General features: G+C 40.4%; 1 protein-coding gene across 1 annotated transcript in view; it reads right to left on the bottom strand.

Annotated features, from left to right (window-relative positions):
- Positions 1–2,917: 2,917 nt before the first annotated feature.
- Positions 2,918–27,059, bottom strand: part of LOC122995784 (gap junction delta-2 protein-like) — a 36,658-nt gene continuing 12,516 nt past the window's right edge. The window contains exons 2-7 of the mRNA XM_044371155.1: positions 21,623–22,484; positions 5,698–5,874; positions 4,661–4,849; positions 4,394–4,565; positions 4,185–4,287; positions 2,918–4,058 (exon numbers count right to left, since the gene is read on the bottom strand). Of these exons, the coding sequence (XP_044227090.1) occupies positions 3,917–4,058; positions 4,185–4,287; positions 4,394–4,565; positions 4,661–4,849; positions 5,698–5,874; positions 21,623–22,484 (1,645 nt within the window). The 3' untranslated portion in view covers positions 2,918–3,916. The remainder of the gene's footprint in view (positions 4,059–4,184; positions 4,288–4,393; positions 4,566–4,660; positions 4,850–5,697; positions 5,875–21,622; positions 22,485–27,059) is intronic.

The following is a 27,059-nucleotide window of genomic DNA, read 5'->3' as shown; positions in this document are numbered from 1 at the left end:
ATGTTTCCTGAATTTTGAAAAGACCTTTAAATGACCTTCAGGCGTTAATGATGTCATCTACTGTCTCCGCCAGAGCAGTGAGGGCTCCACCCGTAACAGTTATATGCCTTGCTCAACAGAGCCGGTCGTAGCTGTAGAAGGGGAGGAAGGTGTTACATCAGCTTCCTATTTCACATTTTCCCAGACAGTCTACGGATTCAAACTGGCATCTTTCCAGTCAAAAGGCCACTTCTTTAACCTCAAGTCTATCGTGGACCATGTTATGCCCCTGTATGGCAGCAAAGTACATTCCTCTGCAGTGAGGCCAGAGATGTGTTGGTGTTTCCACACTTTCATTAATGCCCTGATGGAATGAGGAAAAAAATAGCTCCTGTGTCAAAAAGGTTGGACACAACTGTTCAGCTAAAAATTAGCTGGAAAAGATTTATGCTGTAAGATAAAAAGTTTTTAAAAAAGTTACCACTGAGTGATATGTTTGTCTTAGTCTGTCTGGGGAATATTTCAAAAATGACAAGTGGGTTTTCCAATCTCATTAATTTCCCCTGTCTTTCACACTAGCAGGTCAGAAGAGAATATAGAGTACCTTAAACCTCAGCCTCAAACTCACACAGTGTCCAACTTAGAGTCACATTTACATAGTTACTCAACTATGCTTTACTGAGTGGCTGCACTGCAGTGCTATATGGGGGTTAAGTACTGTGCCTTGCTCATGGATACCTGCATAGAAAAAGAGTGAAATTGTAGTTTTCTTCTCTCAGGTTTGTCCAAACAGACTCAATAATGTTCTCTTCACAACCAGCTTCAATAACTGCTGCTGCCCTGCTGCTCTCATCTGACATCACTCTCTAACTAATCAATGAATCTTTCATAACACCCTTTTTGTTCAGATTCATTAAAAATGATCAATTAATGATAAATGAATCAACTAATCATGAGACACTTAACTGATTCATAAATTAATCATTAATAGGTTAAACTTCACTATTGTCTGATGAACAATAGCTGATAACATTGCAAAGTCAGGGAGTAAATTATAGATGAACTTTATCTCAGTCAATAAATGATGAAGTAAATGTCATTGGTGCTGCAGTGCTCATGGCAAAATTAATGATAAAGGAATTACTTACATCTCTTCTGAGACAAAAGGGGAAAATAGTGTGATACATTTCTGAAATACAGCCTTGTTTTGTTTACTTGCAAACCCTTACAAAAAAACATTTGTCTAACTTAACATTTTTATGATAATGCCCTGAAACAATGTAGAGCTTTTGTTCAGGATTTTATCACATTAAAACAGTAATTCTTTGAAATTATATGGTGGATTCTGAAACACCTAAATTGATTGAACCAGAGTAGGAAACATATGATGAAGCGAATGATAATCTTTCTTGTTTCCTTGATATCATGATCCAGCGATGATAACACAAAATGTGCTAGTCTCACGACATTTAAACACTAATTAATAAAAAAAAATGATATAAACAAGTTAAAGGTCAGATAATTATTATAACAGATGAATCTATTCAAATCTGCTCTCATGAAATCTTTTTGTGTCTTGACACATTGCGTTGCAGTGAGGTTTTACTGACGAGGAGTCAGTGTAAAAAAAAAAAGTCTTGCAAGGACACAAAAGTTTGGCATGTTACATTAAAGCACCCTTGAGATAAACTTGAGCAGATGTTATTGAGACCTGAAGAGCTCACTTGTGCCAAAGCACGCCAGTCTGCTAGTGTTGAAAAAAATATTAGTGTTGAAATAATAAACACTTCCTGGCAATCATAATGATTTAAACTACAGTTGAGATGACAGCCACGGTCCCACAGATCCTAATGTGCTGCAGCTTTTAATATTAAGGGAATTATAAAGAACAAATCGTGAAAAAAAAGCCATATGAAGTATTTAGTATAATGAGTGCAGGAGATGATAAATGTGGCTGCACAGTGATCAGGAACACAGTCAGAGGAGCAGGCCCTAATCATCACTGCATTTATTTGTAAAGAAATAGTAATAATAAATAAAAATAAGTCTTTTATTCACTGTATTGTTTGCAATCCTCTCAAAAATGTACAATAGACCAATTTTCCCTTCTGTGTAATTACCTTATACTCAGTTTCCTGTTAACAGAACAAGAACAATAAAGAAGGGGAAAGGAAGTCTTTTTGTTTGCCCTCCCTCTGTTATAATCACTCCTTTTTTGGAAATGCTCTCTGATTTCATCAACGCTCTGTTCAGTCTTGACCTATAGTCCTTCTGACCGCAGCCACCTTCATTTTAATCTGCATTCAGCTCCATCTGGATGTTTCTTTAAAAAAAAAAAAAAGGAGCATTTCTGCTTGCTGTTCCTTTATCTCTTTCTCTCATCAGACATCTTGTTCCTCTTTGACTATCTGCTCTCTCCTGCTTCTCTTCTCCATGTCTGGCCTTTCTCTCGAGTCAGTTCATGCTGAACAGCTTAGTCGGCACTCAAGCAGGAACACAGTATAAACAAAACCCTGGCAGGAGATAATGATAGTTCTCTTCTGAATCCCACCTTGTTTCTCTTGTTCCATCCAGCCAGGCGAAGCTCGGCCAGGAAAAATCCAGGCTGTGTCCCCGCCCTTCATCACCCCCTCCCATCATTTTCTCTCCTCCCACCTTTTTTTTTGTTGCCGACTTTATCACGTCGGCTTATCTTTATACAGCTCAAGTTTAAAGCAAACAAGGGAAGGTGTTATGCAGTGGTTACCTGCAGAGGGAAACTCTGACATGTTTATCATGGGTTGCTATGTACATTTGTTCATCTCTTACTGTTTACCTGGTATCACTCACCACTCAGCACTGGGATTTTTGGCACATTGTGCAATCGATAGCATTATCTGCAGATGTTAACAAAGCCCACTATTATCTCAGTTTGTCTAATCATCACACAAGAGGCTTCTTTACAGTTAAATCAAACTTTATTTCAAAATCATTGTTGTTACATGTATCAAACTCAAAAAGGAGGTCCAACATCTTGATTAGAAAGAGTTAACTGAGAGCATCTAACTGCAGCTTTTGTTATGAGGCAGGTACAACACACATGACTGTAGTTTATGTTTTTCTTAAACCTTTTATAAACCAGGCAATTCAACAATAAAACTTATTTGAAATGGGTAATCTATCACATTGAGCAGTTAGTTCAATTTAGTCTTTATCGTTCATTTTAAAAGTTCAATTAAAGCTGTGTGAGCACTGCAGTCGTGAGCAGGGAGCATTTTCAAAGCTCTTCTTAGTGGCGCATTCAAGGACACTCTGACATCCAAGAATTGATAGCTACATTGTGAGAAGAGAGAAAGAGAGAGGTGTGTCATCTGTTAAAAACTCTCAAATCTCAGGTCCTTGAACGCACCAGTAGGTAGAGCCTTGAGAAGTCTTCCTGCTCAGAGCTGCATTACCATGCAGCAATAATGTAACCATTAAAATGAAAGGTAAAGCAGACTAAAGGTTGAATGTAATGGATTACTTTTTTCAAGCAAGTTTCAAGTCTCTGACTGAAGTAAAACTACTAGACATGTGGAGGGCTCTAAATCAGTCTAATCCTTTGGAAAATAGTCAACTGTCACACAAAGCACATTTGATATATGATGAAAACATGCAAAACCACTGGAATGATTGTAAAAGCACTGTGTAAAATACTCTAATTGTTTTACTTGATCTGATAAAAGTCTGTATTAACAAAAGTGTGCTCAACATGAAGTGTGTGTTGTGGTTTTCATATGTGCGCATGGTCTCGTTGGTCCCCGTTTTGGTCCAGTTAAGCCTTGAAAAATAGTCTGGTCGCTTATCTCCTCATGGCCAAGGTAAGAGTCAGAGTTTCTTCATCCTCGCTGAATGGCCTTTCAGAGGGTAGAAGGAGGAGAGTCTGAGGGGTGGGAGGTTTCAGGGTTCAAAAGATTTATTACAGGATCTGTCTGGGTCGTCCGTATCCTGTCATGCCAGCTTGAGATGCTCCTTTGTTTGTGCCCATTTGCAGGCCGATGACATTTCTGCCCTCGGTCAGCTGCTCCTCTGAGAAATCCCTCCTGTTCTCTTGGGACTTCCTGCACACATACAAACACACAACTCTTCTCAGTCCACACGGAAATGAAACCGCCTTTGTTTTACCAACTTTCCACACAGAGACTAGCTCATACATGCGAAATCCCCCCCTCCCAGCTCAAACTTACTTATGGAACCAGTTGGGGTCTCCTTTGTAATTTCCATCATCCCTTGTGACGGCCAAACTACCCAGAGCCATCAGGGTCCTCTGGACTGCAGCCAGGTCCTTGCCTGAAGACACGCAACAATCTCAAATGAATGAAGCACACAGCAAATACAGGGAAGAGACACCGGACACGGTTGTAATAATTCATAAGAGGTCTGCTGAATGTCTTACCTTCAAAGAGGTCTACGGTCTGGAACATGTCGGTTTTGGTGACTCCATAGCTTTCCGCAGCTTTGAGAAACATGGAGATTTGCTCCATCTGCTTAAATGCCATGCCGGAGCTCTTGATGGTCTTGATGGGCTTGTTGGCTCCATACAGGCTGTTGATGAGCTCGCACAGCAGCTGGAGACACAGAGAAGGAGTAGATCTCTCTTAATATGCCTGCACACGATGCAGATTACAATGAAATATTTACATTTATTCAACCCAACACTCACACATCCATCCTTGAGCCAGTTTTGGAAGCCGGTCTTGCCTGCCTCAGGCCGGCTGACTCCCGAGCCACACTGGGCGATGAACCACTCCACCAGCCTTTCCTCCAGTTCCGGGTCGTATTTTTTATCAATCTTACTCTGTACCTCTCGGCTGAAGCCATAGGCGGGTCCTTTGTTTGCCATGCTGATCCTGTTGGGAGGGAAAGTTAGATAGGCAATTGGTTTTGCAAACTTTGCTCCCTGGCAACGTATTGTGTTCTTTTCAATCTTGATATTTAATAGATGTAATAACATTCAAATCGCTGTCCTGCTCACACCCACAGTCCTGGCCTGCAGTCAGAGCAAATAGGACTTTAGTCACACTCTCCTGATGTGTGCATGAGTGTATGAATAGGTTTCTGGTGTGTTCTGTTTTTGTGAGACAGGGGCAAAAGTGAGGACATTTTAGCTCTCCGCACTTCTTCATCGGACTGTTTTATGCTTCATACTTTGGTTGGTTGAGTTTAAAAATAGGTTTAAGTTAAAGTTAGGATAAGTGTTGTAATCAGGCATGTAGTATTGATAGTTAAGACCAGAATTATGGCATAAAATGTCTGCAAAGCACATTTAATTTTAATGTTTTAATCATAATATGATTTGGACATTTTTTTTATGACTAGTGTAGTAACACTTGTTTAACACATCAGACACTTTGCACCAGGGAAACTGAAAATGCTAAATGTCTTGAGGAATTGCAGCTATGCTGATCTCTGTAAGTAATTATGGTCAGACTATCTCACTTATTAATGCAGCATGGGCTTCCTGTCAGCTTCAGCAGAACAGCTCCACTTCCTGCATCCTGTTTGCTCATTCAGCTGTCACTTCCTTCCTCCCTCTCTGACAAAGCTAGCTATGTGTATACAGGACTCTAAACAAAACAACATACTGCTGCTCACTATGGCAACTGCTCTTAAAGCGGACAAAAACAACTTCATCAAGCCTTATGAAAGTATGAAATGGTACGTGTTAACTGTCACGCTGCAGTAATTGCTTTTACAGATCTGAATCACTGAGTTACACAATTCAGTGACAGTTCTGAATTTCAAAGGAAACAGATAACATATGGAGATGTTTATAGCTGATAGTAAAATCCTCCTGCTCTTTCTTTTCTTTACTTTTTGAGTATGTGCACACAAATGTATGATATGTATATGTTCTGGAAAAAACAAGGAATGTGTGTTTTATCCTTGCAGGCACATTGGGTGTAATATAAAGCATAAAGTACATTTGTCCCTCAAGGGGAGAAAGGCACACCTATTGCGTCCCTTGCAAAACAGAGGTTGGTCAGTGTTACACAATGTGCTGATAGTTTGACAAATCATCATTGTGTCGAACTGCTCCACACTGGAGCCCTAGCTGACATAGATCACACTTATGTTCTCTGTTTATTGTCTGAGGTTGCAGCGGTTATATGGGCATGTGGGGGGGAGAAGCCTCTTCCTGTCCACTAAACTATTCCAAAACCAGTTTGTCACAGCAACAGCAAGGGTGAAGTAAATATCCAAACTCTTGAACAGTCTGTTTCTCAATCGGAGGAGTGTCATCTGTGGTGTCCCGGCACGCCCAAAGAACATCTTGCAGCTGGCAAACATCGGATTTATCTCTGCATGGTGTGAGTGAACAATGAGGGATGATGAAGTCAGAGATTCCACTCTCTCAGACGAACCCTCAGCCTAACCTGCACTTTGATCTCTGAATTAAACATGTGAACTGCTGATTGGATGCCACAAGATGAGGTCATGGTTCCATCTCTCTAATTGATGTGTGTATCTCAAGCATATCTACAGTAGAGTGCAAACACACATATCAGGACAACCCTTTCAAGCATTGTGTGTGTACAGGTGTGTGTGTGTGTGTTTTGGAAGATTTTGTAGTCCGTTGCACTTTAAAAATCAACTGGGAGCGGCCTCGTAGTTGCTGGGAACATCTTGTAATCACAGAGTCACGGCTACAACCCCACCCCCCCCCACAACCCCACCCGAAAGAACAGGATGACGATAAACAGCTGTGTGTTACTGAGGTGATTTTTAAATATGGAAACTAAAAAATCATAAATCGTAAAAAAAAAGCACTGATGTGTGGCTCATATTGAATTAGCTTTGTCTGTCTTCTAACACTCCACATGGTTCATCTTGAAAGGATAATCAAATTGAATGTGTCTCAATTTGTTACAGTAAGATTATTGTTCTGCAGCTTCTGTGATTGAACCTTCGTCTCTGTGGACTTCGGTGCTTATTGTTCGACATGTTTCCACACATCAAATTAGCTTTCTGGCTCCTGTAATGTGGCTGTGTGTGACTACTGTTATCTACTCGTTACTATGTGAACCTTCAGGACATATTTTTTACATTTACATGTCTCGTAGCTTAAGGCCAAACAAAAACCCCCTCAGCTGCTGCACGAATCACGCTGTAATCTTTTATTTTTAGAGATAATTACCGTTATTATTCAAATAATAGTAAAATGAAAACCACTGCATTATGCATTCATGACACGGTGGCTCTTTTTTAAAACCTGACTGCTGCCCTGTGTGCAAACCTTTCCCTCTACTTTGTCCACAGAGCAGCTCCCACGTGCCATTTGAGGGTTAAGTGTCTTACTCAGACGCAAATCCAGTTGTCATTCTCATCCCCCGCGCAAATTCTTACAAACTTATGTATCATCACTTGCTGGCAGCCATTGTGAGCTGTTTCACAACTTTCTTATTGTTCCAACAGTATCTGAATCATCAGTAGTTACTTTCTGAGACAAGTTAATATCATTTTAACTCGCTGTAATTTGATCAGTGACTCATTTCATTCAACAGGGGGGTTAAAAGGTCATTCTAAAACCTTTGTGATGTGAAAACAGTGGCTCTAAACGGATAAACTGCTTCACATGATTGTTTCTTACAGTGTTCATGTTTCCCCTTATCCTGCACAGTCCCACCTACTGTTGACCTTGTCTGTGCGTTCAGTGCTCTCTGCTCTTCTACCTCATCACTGAAGATAGCGAGAGCAGCACCAACCTACAGTCACAATCTTTAAGTTATATCACAGTCCACAGCACTGATTCACACATAAAACCTTAACCATGTGCCATAAATGTGACAACACATCTCTATACAGAGTTTTACTGCCATTTCCTGAGGCAGAGGCCCGTTGTTCAGAGCATGTATTAAAACTAGAAAATGACATATTATTAGACGGTACTGACTACATGTTGAGGTGCCTCTGATGAGAGATTTGTCAGAGGCTGAACCTGTTCACATTCCCTGAAACTGTGCAAAAGTAGATAAGAAACAGGAATTCATAAAACAAGAATTTGCAGGTCAGTCAGAAGGTATCTAATCTACACAGCTAAACATTAACTGAGTCTACGAGAGAAGGAGACAGACAGCAAGGGTGGGGTGTATGATACATTATACTTCTTTTTTTTTCATGTTTCCTGTACAGAGTTAGCCACAAGCTCCACAAAGCACCGAAGAAATCTTTTGACCGCCTGTGAGGAACCAGAAAACTGAGATTGATCGATGAGGCCAAGAGCAAAAAGACAAGGAGTGTTTACTTACTTTATTCGGTAGCTTTCAGGTGAGTACAGGTGGGCTTGTGCTGCTCTGCTCCCGCTCTTCTTCTTCCTCTTCTTTCTTACAACACAGTGCAGGTTGCACTGCACAGGACAGCCAACATAAATACAGCAAACACCCTCGTCTGAAATGACTTCACCACATTCAACAGAAGGAGGGAGTAAGAGAGAGAGAGAGATACACGCCTTTAGGTCCTCTTATTTCACTCTATGACCCTCCCCTTTTTCTCTTTCTCTTTTTCCCCACTCAAAGTGTAATTCCTTATTTAGGAGAAGGACGGGAAGGAAAAAGTGGGCATGTGACTGGGGAGTTTGGTGTGGTTACTGAAAGGAATTCTCCAAATTTCTCCCTCCACCACTAAAGAACAAGACAGGATTAGGAGGAGGGAAGGAGGGGAGAGATGATAAAATCCTGGAGTTTGAAGGACCACAGGAAGGGAGTTTGAGTAATTAGAGAGTAGTGAAGCACATGTAGATTTTTTTTATTGCCTTTAAGCCAAGCTGGTGATGTTTGTGTTTTCTAAAATATGTCTGAAATTGAAACAGGCAGAAAGCAGCCATGGAATGTAAATCCTCTCTGCTCTGTTGACTTTCATGTTAAGACACAATAAGGAGGAAGGAGAGGAACAGGTCATGACACATCACGGCATGTTTGTTTTTGTGTTTTTTCCCCGATAGTTGAAAATGTAAATTCTGAAACGTATCCTCCTCCTGTAGTTTCAGTACATCCAGGCGGTTTCTATGACAACAAGGAGAGCCACTCCCTCCGAGGCATTCCAGCCATGTCAACCTCACTGACATGAACAAGTCAGGACCTGGCTGGCGGGACTTTGGGACGAAACGATGACATCAGACGTGTTAACACTGTGAGAAGTTGGCAATGTGTGAAGTCATCAGCTGAGCCCATCGGTCATGAATGTGTAGGTGTTAAGAAAAGCTGCGACTCGTATGTGTCAGATATGTTCTGTGTCATTTTCAACTGCAGGAAAACCCAGTTATGAGTCTGATATTTAAACAGGACCAGGATGTGCAGGGTTAATGATTACCACAATGTGAAAGTGGTTTTGTTGCAGTAAAATATTTCCTCTCTCCTGCACACATACTCAGCTGCCAAACTTCACTTGTGTTGAAGAGCCACTCTCACCACTTTTCTTCATTCATTCTTTGAGTTTGGTTTTATTTCCATTTCTTCTTTCAACTGAGTAAATGATATACTTTATAATCAAGCCAATCAAATCAAGCACAATACAAAAAAACACAAAATGAAGAATGAGATGCTTCCATCTGCGTTTCTACCAAAAGGTCAATTTTAATGTTTAAGCATCCATAAAAACAATTGTTTTACTTTTTTTATGCAACAGATTTATTCTTGTAAATTGTCATACTAGTGTAAGTAAAGCATCATTTTCACCTCACAACTGCTCCTCTCAATCTTCTATGTGTGTGATAATTTATACTTTGTTAAACAAAAAAGATTTAAAAAATCACTACTACAAATGAGGTTGTGAGTCCAGTGGTGGAAAGTGAGTAAGTTAATTTACTTAAGTCCAGTTTAAGATACTTGTACTTTTATTGAGTATTTTCATTTTATGCTATACATTATAATTCTAGTCCACTACATTTCAGACACAATTATTGTATCTATGCCGTACATTCATCTGACAGCTATAGTTATTTTGCAGATTGAGATTTTACACATCTGAGCTTATAAGACTGACTTTTGTATAAATTAAACTATCAAACAGTATATAAACTCATAAAAATGAGCTCCACCTTGACCAGATCCAACATGAAACTGCTTACACATGAATGCATAAATAATAATAATTTAATAATATATTACTGATTGCAGAAAATCCCCTCCCACTCAGAATCAACGGCCACAATAAAGCTGCTTTTCAGCAGAAAAGTGAGTAACGTTAAGTGCACCGAACTCCATTGGAAAAAAATGACAATTTAACACACCAATGACTGGTGATGGTTTGCTTCTTAACTACTCATTTAAGTTACATTTTTACTGAATCAAGTCCACATTTACCTACAAAACATGTGCCGAATTAATCAGTGGCTCCTTATGTTGTTTTATCTTTAAAATATCATCCATGCTGCGCACCTGACACCTACAAACAAGGTCTGTTTTAAATTGTGTATTTTCATACAGGACTTTGGTGTGAGTGTTAACTCAGAGGCTGTTCAGTTGGGAAGTGCTGACAGTGGACATGCCCCCAGCGTTCAGAGCAGAGAATACTACTTATATTTCAACAATTTTGAAACCTAATTTTATATACTTGGCAATTTTTTTTATCATTCAAATTTGGCCTGGTGGTTAATTGCACATTTTTCTTTGGTGTGACAAACTCAGAATATGTATTTATTATTGCTTTGCAAAGTTTCAAACTTATGTATCATCAAGTTTCAGTAGTGGTAAAGTTATTCCTTCATTTCTAGGTTGACATTAGGAATTATGATGTCAAGTTGAATATCCTTTGTTATCCTTTTTCTTCTGGTATCAGATGAACCATTTTCAGCTTTTCTGCAAAAAAAGATTAAACTGTAACTTCTGCCTTTGCTCATCTGTCCTAACAGCCACTGAGTTGATGATATTCCTGGAACCAGACTATCAGTATTCCTTCAAGCTAAATATTCTTTAATGATAATAAAACAATACTCAGAAAGGGGGTATTCTGCAGAAGTAGTATTTTTAACTTTTGACAGTTAAATTACATTTTAGTGATAATTCTTTAAACTTTTACTTGAGTGAATTTTTAAATGCAGGACTCTTCTTACAATGAAGAATCTATTCAAAGGCGTAATTCTTCCACCGCTGGCAACTGACACATATCTCGTGTGTATGCAGTGAACCGGTTGACATGGTGGGTGTGGAGCTGGAGAAATGTTCATGTTCAACAAAATGACAGATAGCTGTGTGTGTGGGAACATGGGAAACATTATCCAGCAAACCTGTAAATGGTGAAAATACACACAAGTGAGAAATTCCACATGTGGATGAGCTCTGGGAGTTCCTGCAGCCAGCGGTTCGTCCGTACCGACTTTGCATTTCTCTCACTGGAACCAGATATACAGTCTCACCTGCCCTGAACACATTATAATGTCAGTGAAACATTTTTTTTAATGTTTCTGTGAGATGTAAACCTTGAATCTCCAAAATGCTGTGCTTAGAGGAAATGAAAAACACAGCTGGTTTTTACAGCTTTTTAATCCCAGATACCCATCAGCCCTCCTGTGAGTCTGCAGGCTGCTCCTGCACTACAGCAACATCTGGTGGCTCAGGGGGGCAGATAGCAGGTGACATCCACTCATTTCTCCCTCCTCTGTGGTGCAGTGTTTGCTTTTACAAGGGTAAAAACAGCCAAAAGCATACTACTCCACAAGTAGCAAGCAATGTTTTTAAATGTGATTTTGTTCAACGAGAGGACTCATTGTCCTCTGGAGTCAACCTTGTCCAGAAAACAGATTTCATGTTATTTTCAGGTGGAGGGACACACTGCTGGGTGTTGATGACCGCAATGAGAGCTGCTAATTGAAAAAGAGCTGCCTGGTGGACGCAAAACTGTGATGTCAACAGGGCGTGAAATATGAAGCTGTTAGACAGAAAAATGATCTTAGCAGATGGAAGAGAGTATCAAGGGGTGCAGGTTTTGTTGTTTTCAACCTCAGAATGAATTATTCAAGAGGGAAACTACTTTGAGTCAACTTTGTCTAAAAGCCAAAACAAACATCCGATGGTCCATAAAATCTGTCTCACTGCTTTCTGACTTTAAGAGAGTTATGAATACTCAAAGTAAAGGCAGCTAACTATGGTCAAAAATAGATAAATATAATATGATTTCAATAGTGAAACTGAGATTTACTTGAACATGATCAGTGTGACACAGTGCAGGACATGTGGAGACATGAAAGTGTTTTTTCACATGTTGTGTATTATAGATCAAGATTTATATTTTCTAAAAATGTCAACCATTTTAAAACATCAAAGGCAAAAAACAATTAGAAAATATGATTTGTGCAACAAAGAGAATTTGATTTGTCCTTCAGCTTCAAATGTCATGATGCTAATGAAAACATGTGCATGTTTTACTTTGTATTTGAAGCTTTACTTAGTTAATGATCATCAAGACAATAAAACCATTCAATTTTAATTTTCAAAAGCAAGCCAAGGATGCGGTGTATCCCTTTAACCTTTGTTAATGTATTGGCTTCATTCATTGTATTAGACATGTGACTGGGGTCCTGATTATGTTTGCATGTTTCTGTAATGGCTCTTGTGGCCAAATGCCAGCTTGAAACTAAATGTTAACGTGATTGTGTACTGTACTGTAGGTCCTCGAAACCGTTCAGTCTCTGCATACTGAGTAGTGTGTCAGCTGAAAGGGAATATTATGATTTCAGTTTCCTTTTTGCTTTTTTTTTCCTGAACATTTTGTACATACAAGATGTCCTTCTGCACTCTCGTCTTGAGGGAAAGCTGCTCCCATCAGGACAAATGATAAAGAACAAATCTAGCACAACCACACCGTTGTGTTAATAAATGTAATGTAGTTTTGATCCAGTGTGCATGATCCCTTCTTTATCTGTACCACAGATCATGGTACTGAGCTGTGGGAGGTGTGATGATGAGATATGTGGATGAATAAAATAGTGTAGATTAAGACCACGGGAGGTCCAGCAGTATCTGATCCTTTAGGACAAAATTCCAGTGAGACACAGCGGGAAACATCTGTTTAAATTCCTTATTTATTCATGTGACCACTACTTAGAACATTTTTCTCTTCTAAGACAAGTATTCGACAAATAATCACAATATATTTCAGCAGTTTTAGCCTAGTAAACCTCCGTTGTTACTGTTTGAGCGGTGAGATGGATAACATGTGTACTCTCAACTTTCTCTTCCAGTGAGTGAACTCAGATGTGGAGAAGAAAAACTGCACAATGTTCTAAAACTAAATGTCCTTGAATAGCTCCCTGCCAGTCAACAGTGGGGGGATACGCATGTTTTGTTTTCTTATACGAGAGTTGTAGAGTGCAGGTTGGTCCTCTTGGAGGTGCTGTGCTTCAGTAGTCACTAAACAGACCCTTCACTCTGCTGACACTCAGCCTAAACTGTGACCCCTAAATGTCCATATAAATCTTCAACCCTCCATCTCCTCCCTCTAATAATGCTATGAGATGGTGAGAAGCTGTGCAAAAAAAAAGGGGGGGGAGGGGGGTGTCTGCGATGTAATGGACATGTTCAAGGTGGACATTGGTGTGTGTTAGTCACTTACAACCACCAAACCAGATGATTCTGCCCTAAATCCTCTTTTATCCTCCTCTTTTGTTTGACTTTTTGAAGCAAAGTCATTCTGTACCTGCAGCTTGTGTGAAAATAAAAACATCTGCATCCTCTGCTGTTTTGCTACTTGAATTCATTGCACACAGCTGCTGGATGTCATCTACATGCTATCTGGTGCAATTTAAAAAAAATAAGATTAGACTTCCACTTAATTTATGTGACCTCTGTTTATTGATCGGGGAGGCAGAGGTGCATAGGTGGGGGATGGGTGTAGAATGAGAGAGAGAATTTGTGAGACAGGAGTCCACGGGCAACACATCACAGATCACTTCTGCTGCACAGGGGCTCAGTCCAGCTGACTGTTGTGGCCATAAGGTTTACAGTGTGTGCATTTCTGTTGATTGTGTCCAGCTCTGCTTTGATTCAGGCAACCAGCTGAAATGAAACAGCAGCATTTTAAGAGAGACTTTTCTCTGAAGGCTCTGTCCTCTTTGTGCGGTAAAAGTGTTATTAAATGTTCAGTAAGCCTCACTCTGTCTGTCTCAGAGAGCAGATGCAGAGGGAGCTGTAAGCCATGTTATTTCTGGCCTTAGAGAAGATCTGGCCACATTGACAGAAGGTGTTAAATTAGCCAGTGGCTTTTGTATCTGGCTTCTGCTATACAGTGCAATACTGATATAATTAGACCAAGTTTACTCACAAGCATTTCTTCCAGACCTGTTTAACTGCCTGTATTTAAAAACTGAAAAGATTTTAGCATCATTGTAAACTTATATACACATACTGTTGTTTCCATTTCAGTAGTTTGACAGTAGAACTTGTAGACATATGCAGGATTAGAAAAATAAAATCAGCATGAAATGGGCCCATTGCTTCTCATATCTTCAACCTTTTGTAATCACCAAGTAATGACGGAGTGTTACGCTGTAGAGGATGACACACAAATAGTCTGTGGTGTCCACACTGACTGAATTTATCACTGCAATGGCTAATTTGAGCTCCCAGTGGTGGATTAAGTGTTCTTAAGCAGGATCTTTAAAGATATGTGGGGAACGTACATGTACAGCATGTTGACACACCATTTAGCTTTCCATAGATATTTTTAATTTTCAGAAATCCCAGCTTACCAACTTCACTGAACTAATCTTTTTCTTTTTTTTTACCTCGACTTTTTGGTGACAACTGGTGAAAGCCAAAAGATGAATCTCAACACTTGTTGAAAAGATTGTCTTCGGATTTATTTTTGTACCAGTTGTCTTGTCTTTTTGCAACTCCCTGTGATCCAAAATAGATGCCAAAAAGAGAATACACCCCTCAGTTTGTCACCCATATCATGAAACTAACTTGATCTCAGTATTTTTCTCCCTTTTTCTAAACGACCAGAACAACCGCATTAGAGCCAGATTTCATGCGGAGCATATGGCACAGTTGGTCCAGGGGTTATAGAGGGTATTTTTGAGATACATCCCAAATTTGTCTGACATACTGCAACTTCCCAAAGATGAATTAATTCAGTAAGATGGCAGAGCAGTCATGATTGGATCTAGGAGGCTGGAGGCTAAAGCAGCTTTAAATAATATCATACATGCTGGGTGCTCTATATATATCATATTTCCAGGATATCAACTGAGGAGAGAGGCAAGAGAGGTGTCAAGCCAGCATCAAGGAGTTTTTCAAGGAGATAATGAGAGTTGGTAAGCTGTTGGGAGAAGATGTGTCAGGTTTTTTTTTGTCTGTTTGAAGAGGGCAAAAAAGAAAAAAGGGAATAACTGGGGTCAAAGAAAGTTTAGGAGAGAGAAGGAAGAGTGGAAAAGGATTTTTCCTGAGTAAAGCAGAAGATTCAACTGCAGCAGCTTAAACAAGGAAGAAAAGGAGCATTGAAGGAAGAATCACGTGACTGAGGAGAGAGAAGTTCAGAGAAAGGTAGGAGGGCAGAAATGTGGAGGAGTAGGAAGCAGTGGAAAGAGAGAGGAATGAATCAGGAGGAGGAGGAGAGGAGCAGATGGAGACAGAGAGAGAGGAAGGGTGGAGAGAAGGTGCCGAGCAGGGATCTCACGAAAGGAGATCAAGTCACTTGCGGAGAGCAGAATGTGGACTGACACAAATTGACGGTCTAGAAGCGGAGAAGGCTCCAGAGAGGAACAACCGAACTCCAATTTCATCTTTATGAATGAGTTGAGAGGCAGAGAGGGAAATATCCAAGGAACACAGGAGAGGAGTAATGAAATGCTTCTTCTCCGAACGCTGTTTTATGACTGAGATAATAATGAATCAGCTGTGGGGAGCGGGTCACAGAGCAGATGAAAATTTGATGAAGAGGCAAGGGTGAATGCCTGTGAATGACTCGTCAGTGGCAATCAATCTGTAAACATTGATTTATCCTTACAGAGAAAATTTTTTTTTTTTTTTGTAAATTAGATCTTCTTTTCTTTTAGATTAGATTGATTTACACTATAGGGTCAAGGTCAGAAAACTTTGCTGCACCTGTCAGGCCTCACTGAGACTCACAAAATTTTTTTTTGCATGTTTACAATAAAATCTACACTGAAGTCAGTTTAATAGAAAGCAGTGACCATTGCTCCTCAATAATTTGCCACTGGCTCAGAGATAAGAAACCAAAACAGAAGTCACATCTGGTTGCTGAGAATGATGAGACAAACTCTTAAAATAGACGCAAGAAACTAAAATAGACAGAAAAAAGAAGCAACACTGGTGGGACAGACACCGCATCTGTTTAAAGGACATTTAGAAAGCAAACAGATCAAATAATGCGCGTGTCGAGAGGTTCAATATCACACCATTGATAATGAAAAGAATTTCAAAAACATGTCAGTCAAATTGATGTTTTTCGTGCAAACGCCAATGATAGATTACCCACATGATGCAGACATTGATACAGTCACAACACCAGTGTTCATGCTGTTTTTTCTTAATTTTGGAAAGGTTTAGGTTTGTACAATACATCCTGCCAAAGATTATTATGTGTAGTGAGAAGAACAAGAATGTGATCAAAATGCCACAGTTCAATTGATTCAACTTGACAATTTGTTGGTCAAAATGTGAAAGAAAGGTCCCTGATCTGATCAAGATCCACAAATAAGAGCGAGGTAGTTCATTCAAACTTGCTGCTAAAGATGAAGCTGACGACGATGATGATGTCTCCTGTCCTCTGAAGAACAGTGCGTCTGTGGAAAGTGTGAGATGTGGATCTATGTGGCAATGAGCCATTTCACTGCAGGCCAGCAGGTTTCGACAGTGAATGTGAAGTGAAACAAGGAGCTCAGCTGAGCATCCTTCATGACGGCTCTGAGCGGGGTGAACAGTGCTTTAATTGATTCCTTGAAATGATACACATCAAATACTGCATGATCATCGCAGCAGGAAGGTCTGAGAACCTGGAAGTGACCTCCTTTTTATTGTCGGACTGTGTTATTTTTGTTCATCTTGATTTTATTTTCTTATTTTAGGAAGATATATATTTGATGGTTTGTGTGTAAGTTTGTAGATGTGATGGGTAGGTTAATATTAAGTGGCATATATTTAGGTATTTGGTTTTATTGGTGTTTTAATGTTGATATTTTTAAAAATGTGACTTTCTGTAGATGTGCATCATTACCCTTACACACTTTCAGCAAAGAAACCCAAAGGGAGAGGATGTGTTATGAGTGTCATGGGGTGTGAATTCACTGTGCTCACACACATAAATAAATTTAAAATGTTGCAGTTTCTGATTGATAATAACATCTATTCTTTTCTCAGAGAAAGGAGAAAATGTTTTTATGTAGTCGGGCATATTAATGGTTAAGAAATGCTTGTTTTATAGCTCATAACTGGGTTAAAAATATTCCCTTATTCACTCCAGTGGAAGTTATTTGAGCTGAAGCCAGCATATGGCTCATCTGTTGGTTTGAACCAGTCTGCCCATCCATATTCTTTTGGACAGCAGACACCCACCTTTTTTTAAATAGTTCCCACAGCAGGTCAGTAAGTGTTTTTGTTCGTTTCAGGGGGGCGTTTCGTAACATTTTGTTCATTTACTCTGTTTTGTTATTTACAGTCGTGTATAACTTTCTTTTCTTGAATTCAAAATTAATAAACCTGCAGCGCCCAGACCCATCCCTGTGATTACACGGTGCAGTAAACCATCTATTTGCATGCTTTGATGCATGAGTAAGCAGGCAGGATGAACTTCTAAGTTGTAGTTATGTATTTGTGCCTATACTTAATGGACTGTAGTCTACTGAGTGCACAAATGTGGAGGTATGTGGGTGTTGAGTGACAGCTCTATTCAGAGCTATGATCTGAGCATATAGAAACACCTGCATATTCATTCGCTGCGTGTGCATAATCCACACAGGCCTGAGCAGCCACAAAAAAAAAAAAAAAACCTACAATGCACAATGTGCTGAAGAGGGAGAGCGGGGGTAGCCATAATATAAAAAGTTTCTTCTTCAACTATGCTGTACCTGATGAGAGTCTCCTAACATGAGGAGCATAAATTTCATGTAAGTAATGCAAATAAGTGCTGTTAAAAGGCTTTTAACATTTCCCACTGCATTGATTATGCTAATTGTCACTTCGTGAATCATACAGTGAAGATCATCAGCTTAATTTTTTTGAGTAATGTTAATTAAAATATATAAATGACGTACTTTCAATAAAGTAATCTGAATGTGGAAAACATGACTCTAAAAATGGAATTGGTTGCCATGCTAATTCCTGTGGTAACCAGTGATCTAAAAAGAAAGCATTCTTGACTCTTGTGTTTATTATTGTGCATCACATTTCATTCTAAAAATGTTAAAAAAAAAAACACCCAAACACTGGTTAACCTCAACCTTATATGAAGTATTTTGAAATAAATATTTTAGTTTGTTATATAAATGTGTCATCAAAGTCATCTACTGTATAGTTTCTTCCATATTATCAATTTTATGCACCAAATCAATGGGAGTCATCATAGGTAATTATTGTACTTAACTGTTATTTATCTCATACTCATGATGTAGCTGCAGCGCTGCGGATTAACGCGCAGCACAGCATGTTTCTAACTTTCACCATGAGTCTATCACTCGAGTGTGTTCTGCAGGTTGCGGCTATGTAGAGATGGTGCAGTGCTGTTTCTGCCCTTCACTACTGTAGTCTCTGTGGTGCTTAACATCATTACTGCCCTCCTGTCACCACAGCAACCAGCCTTGCTACATCCTCAGCAGTGCTTTTGTTTAGGCAGTTATTGACTCTCTCTGTGTGTGTGTGTGTGTGTGTGTGTGTGTGTGTGTGTGTGGTTGTTGGGTGCTTCTTGATGTAAATGTATATCACACACAACAGAGAGTCAATCACGGGCTATCCACATGTCAATAAGAACATAGCGTGGCCTTTAAGTGAATGAATAACCACAAACTTCATTACTTTACATCCTATCATACAATCAACTTTATTAACACGCCTCTCCATCACCCTCGACCCTCTTCCTCTAGTCCCCATATGCTTTCAGTGCTCCCCAGGACACAGCCACATGTCGCCTGCACTGACTGAAGGTTTAATAACACTAAAAGGTTCACCGCCCCCACACCTCTCTCTTTTCTCCCTTGGTAACCTCGCTCATTCCTGAAATGATCAGGTTCACTCTAATAACACCTGCCTACGTGTCACGTTGAGCCTGAGAAACAATAGTGTGAGAATCTTACTGCAATTTCACCATAAAAGCATGGACGTTATCAGCGTAAATGGGAAACACCCCTCTGGGAAGGTCTTGCACAGTTTTGAGATGAATTTACTTTAGTCAGGAGTTTTCATATCACGGAAGACAACAGGTTAAATATCTATAATTTACCAGCGAAAACCCAGAGAGTGCACTAAAGTATCTACCCTCTCAGAGATGTATCATTTCTCTGTGTTGAATAATAAATATTAAAGCAGGTTTTAAATCTGTGCAGCTGAAAGCACTGCAATGCACTCTGCACTCTGTGGTTTATGTGTTCTATACAGCATGAAAACTGTATTTCATGTTAATACAACACTGCCGCACACAGAGGCGAATGGTGAAAGTGCAGATATTCAGTCGAGGCAGTAACCGTGCACTGACAGTAACTGTGATCTTATGACAGATGTATGAACTGCTGTATTTTCCAGTCTGCTGCTTGGCTTTCAAGTCTCTCACCTTCACTTCTTTCCGGACCGACCCGATCAGACTCAACACTTCATGGTTAGATGCACTCACAGCATGAGAACTGACCTTTTTTTTATCAGGAACACAAGCTGTAAACCTCCGTCAAATGTGGGTATGTTGTAATTTGTGTTTTTAAAGCAAGAATAAAGTACAGAAGTACAGATGAAGCAGTATAACTGATACAGTTCTCTAACACCTCACAATACCCTGATAAAAGTATAAAGGCAACAATAATTGTTGCTCTCATGTTGGTCAAACACAGCACAGTCAAAATCAACTGTTTGCATAATAATTTATTCACATATTTTTTCACATACTATTATTGCTGCAGTTCTGGAGCCTTTCAGGTATTCACTTTCAATATTCCCACAACGGGATGCTATGTTCATATCTCTTTATATTTTTCATCTTAATGCATGCTGAGTATTACATTTCACAGGAGCAGGATGCAAATAAATAAAACTCTTTTTTCTTAAAGTTACATGTCATAATCTATCCATTCTATTAATGCATCAGTTAACATGCCTTTTTCAAAGTCCATATGGGGGGAAACACTTTTCGGGAACATATAGTCTCCATTAGAGGGTGAAGGCTTAACAAAGAGCACATTAATAATACATATTGTTAAAGCTGGCAATCTATGATTAATCTTCATTACCACCCAAACCCCTGTTCCCCCATCCAAGTGACGCCCATCTATACCGCATAGGGAAAAGGCTAAGTGTAATTATTACATTTCATCTATGTACAGTAACTTTGAAATATGGCACCAAATCTGCTTGTGAAAAAAAAGCTTGAGGTTACACGTTAAAATATTTGTGACTACAATACTTTTTCCTGTTTAACTGAAAAAATATGTATGTAACTCCATTCATACCCTTAGACAGCGATCACACACACATAAAGTGGAAACACTGGCACACTTTTCTTGACTGTCTTCAGTGGGTTCTGAGAGTAAACAGCATGCCTTGCAGGCACAGGGAGCATCGCAGTGTATAACACAGTGTTGGAAAGTAAATCTAAATCATCTTCAATGCACTATGTGTCTCACCTTGATTTGGTTGTTAGTGGTAGCACAGCAACAAATATTGCCAACTTGCTAGCGAAAGCATCAGGGCAAAGTCAGTCTGTAGCCTGATCGGTGGCTAATGTGACAAAGAATATGTGTAATAGTGAAAATGTATTTATGTATGTAATGTATATCAGATAAACCTGGTACACTGACAACAAATGTTCCAGTTTATGCTGATAGTTTTAGTGCTGTTGGTTTTTGTGTCTGACTTTGTGCAAGTGACTTTTCTTGAAAATTATGGACAATGAGACATAACATAACATAACATAATCTTTCTCTCAGTAGCTCAGATTAGCTTAGCATTCAATTTTCTGACTCCAGTCAGAGATTGGCTTTTTTTTCCCCACACACATGCGTATGCATGCACACGCTTAAGCTCTTGCATATGCACACACAATTGGAAAATGAGGGGATTATTTCTGACCTACAGCAAAGGCAAACAAAGAAGGACTTCAGAAAATTCAATCTCAGACTACCTTTACAGTATTTTAATATTATTAGTAATTGCTCAGTTTTGTCTGTTGGGTTCTTTAAAGGCACCTAGTGTCACCTAGGCAGAGCAGAACTCTCCATCATGTAAGCTTTAGGTGTAAGCTTTGCTGCAGCAACACAGTCGCCTTTTTAGGAAGGTGATTCTTCTCTGTGTCAACGACTCTACTTTGTGAATTGATGCTTCATCATGACTACACAGAGTCTGTCTGTGCTCCTGAATAATAATGCTGTGGTGAGTTTTGTGCCCTAATGATCGGGAGTCCTGGGCCAGGGAAAAGCTCTTCTCCATAATTTAAGAGGTCCTCGAGCCCCCAGGCAGAGAAGCCTCTGTCAGACGTAGGCTGACTCGCTAGACTGGGTTCTGCCCAGGTTTGGGGCCTGGGACAGGTGTGAAACATCCTTCTTGCGCACTTCACAGATGGACTTTCTTCGGGCCTGCACCCCTCGGATGGCCGTTTTTATCTTCCTCCAGCCAAGGTGGTTGAGCTCAGCCAGGTTGAGCAGCACACATATGCCGCTCACTGCAAACATAAAGACCAGAAACACGGTCTTTTCTGTGGGACGAGACACGTAACACTCCACCTCCTTCACACATGGGTAGCGATCACACTCAAACATTCCTGGCACATTGAAGCCATACAGGAAGTACTGGCCGGCCAAGAAGCCGATCTCCAGCGCATTGCGGAACACAACCTGGATGACGTAAAACCGGGAGATGCCTTCCTGCCGTCGCACTTTAGCACTCTTGTGTGTTTGAGGGAGTCCCCTGGGACCGTTGGGGATCTCCTTGACCTCCAGGCAGTCGTGGTCCTCTTTACTGCTGTCGGGGTGCACCAGTATGCCGTTGATGTTGCGAGAGTGAAGCTTGCGTGCGTGATGGTCATGATGGCGACCGTGGTGACCACCGTGACCGTGGTGATCCATGTAAGGATGCAGGAGGGAGTAGCTTCGGTCACGTTGTTTTGCAGACTGGTGAACAGAATACGTGATGAAGCACAGGCTGGGCGTGCACACCAAGATGATCTGAAAGACCCAGTAGCGGATGTGCGAGATTGGGAAGGCCTTGTCATAACAAGCCTGGTTGCAGCCAGGCTGCATGGTGTTACAGATGAACATGATTTGCTCATCCTCATAAACCTTTTCTCCCACTATGCCTACTATCAGGATACGGAAAATCACCACCACTGTCAGCAGGATCCTGCAGAGAGACAGAAGGAGAAGGAAAGGGCAGGAAGGGGAGGGGGTGAAAGGGAGAAAGACAATGTCAGTAAATGAGGAATAAATGCAGAGAAGGTCAGGAAATATCTGGATATAACTCAACATAGTCTAACTAGTGATTGGATGCTTGTTTTGTTTGAGTATTGGCTCTTCTGACACTAAAGGGACACAATTACATTATGTACCAAATATATGCCTCTGAGTGTGTGTGTATATGTACATGCATGCATGAGTATGTGTGTTTGCATGTGTTATCACTCAGCTGCTGTGACAAAAAACACTGTAGGATGATGGAGTTGCGCTCTAGATAGCATGCACACATGAGCTCACTAATAAAGATGAGAGAAGAGACTGAGCAGGAGAGGCTGTCAGATGATAAAGGTGATTTCACACTGATCTGAACATCGCGTTCATTGACATCAGCGTGTTGACTGCATTTACATGCTTAAACAGTGATAGCTATGTCTCCGTATTTGATACAGGAAGGAGAAATAGTGCAGTTGGTATGTTATCAGTTTGAAAATCTCAACAGAAAGAGGAGGTCATGCATAGTAGAAGGTTAAATCAGTTGTTAGTATTTTTCTGACAATGCCATTCATCATATATCATAAATCTCTTCATTGTTGTGCATCTATTAAACAAATATTTAGCAGTGGTACAGATGGCCTTGTTGTACTCATTTGGAGGAAAGAGAAAGACACCATGATATGAGACAGAAAGTGTCACAGTTGGCAAGCTGTTCTGAGAGCTCAGATACCAAAAAAAAAAAGATATGTTGCAGTCAGTCGCCTTTAAATCTGTCGAAATGGAGGCAGCTCATTAGCAACTTAGCGCTGAACGATACAGTATATACTGAACCATATACAGGTGGCCTCGTCTACAAATTCGGTGGACTTCCCATTGAGCATCATTAGTGCATTGCTGCAGTTAGAGAGCGCTGTGGCCTGGGGCAGCTGTGTTTCAAGGCCTCTGAGAAACTGGTGTGCTGTACTGTTATCTTCTGGTGTCGATCCAGCATGGGCACTGCGGAGGAGGACTGGGCCTTTAGGGCTGCACTGTCAGCTCTTTCTAATGAGCGAGGAAAGCCTGAACATCGTGGGGCTCCCTGGTATTTATGCCACAATGCAGAGGATGTGCATGCTCCCTGCGTGGTGGAGCCAATTACTTAGAACACACATGTTTCCAAGCAGAAGAAGGCCACCCAAGACAGCTAAAGGGACAGAGATCGATGAGAGCTGGCCCCAGGTGGTTTGGGACAACTGCGGTAAATGGCATCAATGTATGACAATAGCTTTGATTTAAGTGATGTAGGGTAATATGATTCCTGTGTATCAGAGGATATGCACATGAAAAGTTGGTCTTACAGTAGTTCTGTTGTTTTCATGTCAAATGAGATTCCACATAGTGTGTTTTAATGGGGACTCAAAAATGCCCACCTGACCTTCCATGGCCAGTTACCACAGCAACCAGAAAATTAGTGAAAGGTGAGGATGCAGAAACGAGTGCAGGGAGAGAAAAGGGCTGGAGACATAGAGGTATGGAAGGAAAAAAATATCCTATAAATTGTGAGAAAGGTCTGAAAAGTGAAATATGCGTTTCCTCATGGAGCGAGAAAATAAATGTCTTTAAATGTGGAGATTGAGGACGTCTCAAGGGGCAGACAGGTGAAGGTAAAAGGTAGCAGAGGAACATGTGTTAGCGTGGAACAGACTTAAAATAGAGCAGCACGCCGCTGCAGGACTGTTCCTGCTCCACTTGTGAGTGCATGCCTGTGCGTTTTTCTGTGTGAGAAAGACAGACATGAGGACACAGAGACAAAGAGGAAGAGTCAGCCATGTGGATGACTTCTGCAAAATGGTAAACGTGTCCGGCCGTCTGTGCTCGGAGCAGCTGTGAGCGTGTACGCTACACTGACTTTTAGTGTGGTTTGGAAATACAACAGAATAAAGCTTCTCTGCACCGTTGGTCTTAAAGGAGTTAAATGCAGGTTGCGTACGTAATTTACGTTCAGTTGCTCTCTGATCCTCTGCAGCGAGCCACATGAGTATCCCTTCACTGGTGATTTGACAGCAGTGGATTTGACCAGAGGGCTGATATTGATGGTTCTCTGCACCACAAAGAGTCATTTGATGTATACTGTTCACTGAGCACATTGTGGTCTACACTGCTCAATTATATGAAGCTATTTCAATATAGGAAATATGTAACAAGCTCATGTTCAGTGTCACTGTGAGTATCTGCAGCTTTAGAGGCTGATTTAAAACAATGTAACAGGCTGGATTATGTTCTGTGTTCACTTTCTGTTCAAAGGGTGCCTCCTCTCATGCCAGTGCTTATTATTGCATCATAATAACATTAACTAAATGTCACTAAGTCTGCCTGCTGTCCACATCTGTGTATAATGACGCAAGCTCATACACTGTACAGGTCATGCAGGTCATTCCTAGATACATTTCTCTTAAATATTTTTTATAATCTAGATCTATTGGATGCTTTGTGTTTCATTATTAATATATCTACATGATAAAAACATATAGAACACATCTCTATAATTAGTTTGCAATGCTTATGCAGACCTCATTCCAGTGGTCACTGTGGGTCTGTCTGTTTCTCTCCTGTATATTATACACAAATGTTACTGGTTCCATGCTAGTTTTAGTGAAAGCTCCCTTTAAAGGACACAGAACGCGTGGCCTTTGAATTGAGGGTGAATGGACTGAATCTGTGTCTCTTCCCTAAATGAGACAGTCTACCGGATTCATTGTGAAATCACTGCAAGTTTGTAATTCACAGAGACCAAAAATAATGATGCACTCAGCTACTCCTCCTCAACTTGTGAAGTCCAAAGTGTCCAAAGTTTATCAGCATGAAGACGCCTTCAAAGGTAGACAAAGTGCTGAATAGCACTTGGTTGGAGAATTCTGTTGTAATGTTTTACTTCAACACGTGAACAACTGGCACCCAATGTTCGGAGTTAGAAATCTACAAATACAAATATACAACTCCTATTTCTCTGTCCTAATGTGGGTAACTAATGTGTGTAATGTAATGATTGTAAGAGCCTAAGTATGGAATAACAACATATCTAAGCTGCTAAAAAGAACTTCTCTTTTATCTTCCTGTGTCCTTACATAAGTCCACTTCCTACAATATATTCACCAATGATCCAAGATAAAACAAAATCCTGGTAAACTTGATTGTATGCAAATTTTCTTAACGCATGAGTTGTTGAGGGCTATTTGAATGCAGTATAAACCGCTGACCAGCGCACAAAGTATAAACCTTTGTGTTCTCCTGAAATGTGATGCATGTTGTAACTGCAGTTACTTCACTGCAGCTTTACTCACCTCCTCCCATCTTTAGCGATTGATTGTCTTAATCAGACATTTATATGCTTGTGGTTATATAATGTCTCAGCTGTAAGAATTTTCAGACTAACTCATGAACTTCCGTCAGAGAGGAAACTTTTCTGTTAGTACTGTATTGCAGATATTCAGTCATTCAGTCTGTACTTGTTTGTTGGGCAGTTTTATGTTGTGAAAAAAAATTCCAAGACATTGCAAGTTTTGAGTGTTGTGCTGTGTGTGTTTGCAGGCTTGTGAGTGTGTTTGTGTGTGCATGAGTGTGCGTGTGTGTGTGTGTGCTGTTGGATAACAGGGTAATCAGCACAGGACAGATTGCTGCATTAGCAGAAAGCAGTGAACGAAGGTTATCTGCAAACATCAGTGTTTTAAGTCCTGCAGAGTAACGAGCCAATACTGTACGTTAGAGCAGATTGGGGCAGGACAGCCCTGAGGCCCGAACCTGCAGAATATTCAATAACCACCATTAATGATCAAAAAGATTTTTGAATTTTTAGTGTCTCTCACCCAGGGGCAGAATATAAAAATATGTCTACTTGCTGAGTCGATTAAAAAGGAAAACATAAAGATGATGCAGGTACTGCACCACTGCATCTTCTATAATGTGATGCCTTTGACCAACCGTTCCTTAAATGGTGGGTAAATTATCTCCCACATCAGTCACCACTCATCACCTCAATTAGCTGCTCACTTCCCAGAGGACCTTCTTTCAGCTAAGACTAATCATTACATTTTGGAGACTTTCTAAATCTCTCACACAGTGCCAGAGATTTAATAAGATTTGAAAGAAAATGAATCCTTTTGTATTCTGGACTGGGCTCACATGTGAAACTTCTTTCCTAATTTTCCATTTCTTGTGCAACGTCACTGACAGTTTATAGTGCAATATACATACGCAATATATCAATGACTGTGTGTCTGTGAGGACATGGTGCTTCGCTGCTGTATATAGTAACTAAACAAACTGATCTGGGGCCAGCTGATTGACCTGTAAGATTGTGTGTGAGTGTAATGGTAGCTGCTCTTCAGCTGGTGTGTTGGCTGGACATGCAGGCTCTGCCTTTCCCAGAGGCTTTCACACACACACACACACACACACACACACACACACACACACACACACACAAACACACGCATACGTTCATTCATGCAGCAGCTGCTGCCGTCATCCTCCAGGGACGACAGTGGCCCTG

Source organism: Thunnus albacares, chromosome 13, assembly GCF_914725855.1.
Source record: "Thunnus albacares chromosome 13, fThuAlb1.1, whole genome shotgun sequence".
NCBI classification, from domain to species: domain Eukaryota; kingdom Metazoa; phylum Chordata; class Actinopteri; order Scombriformes; family Scombridae; genus Thunnus; species Thunnus albacares.
Note: the sequence above shows the minus strand (reverse complement) of the source record. Positions and strands in the feature narration are given on the sequence as shown.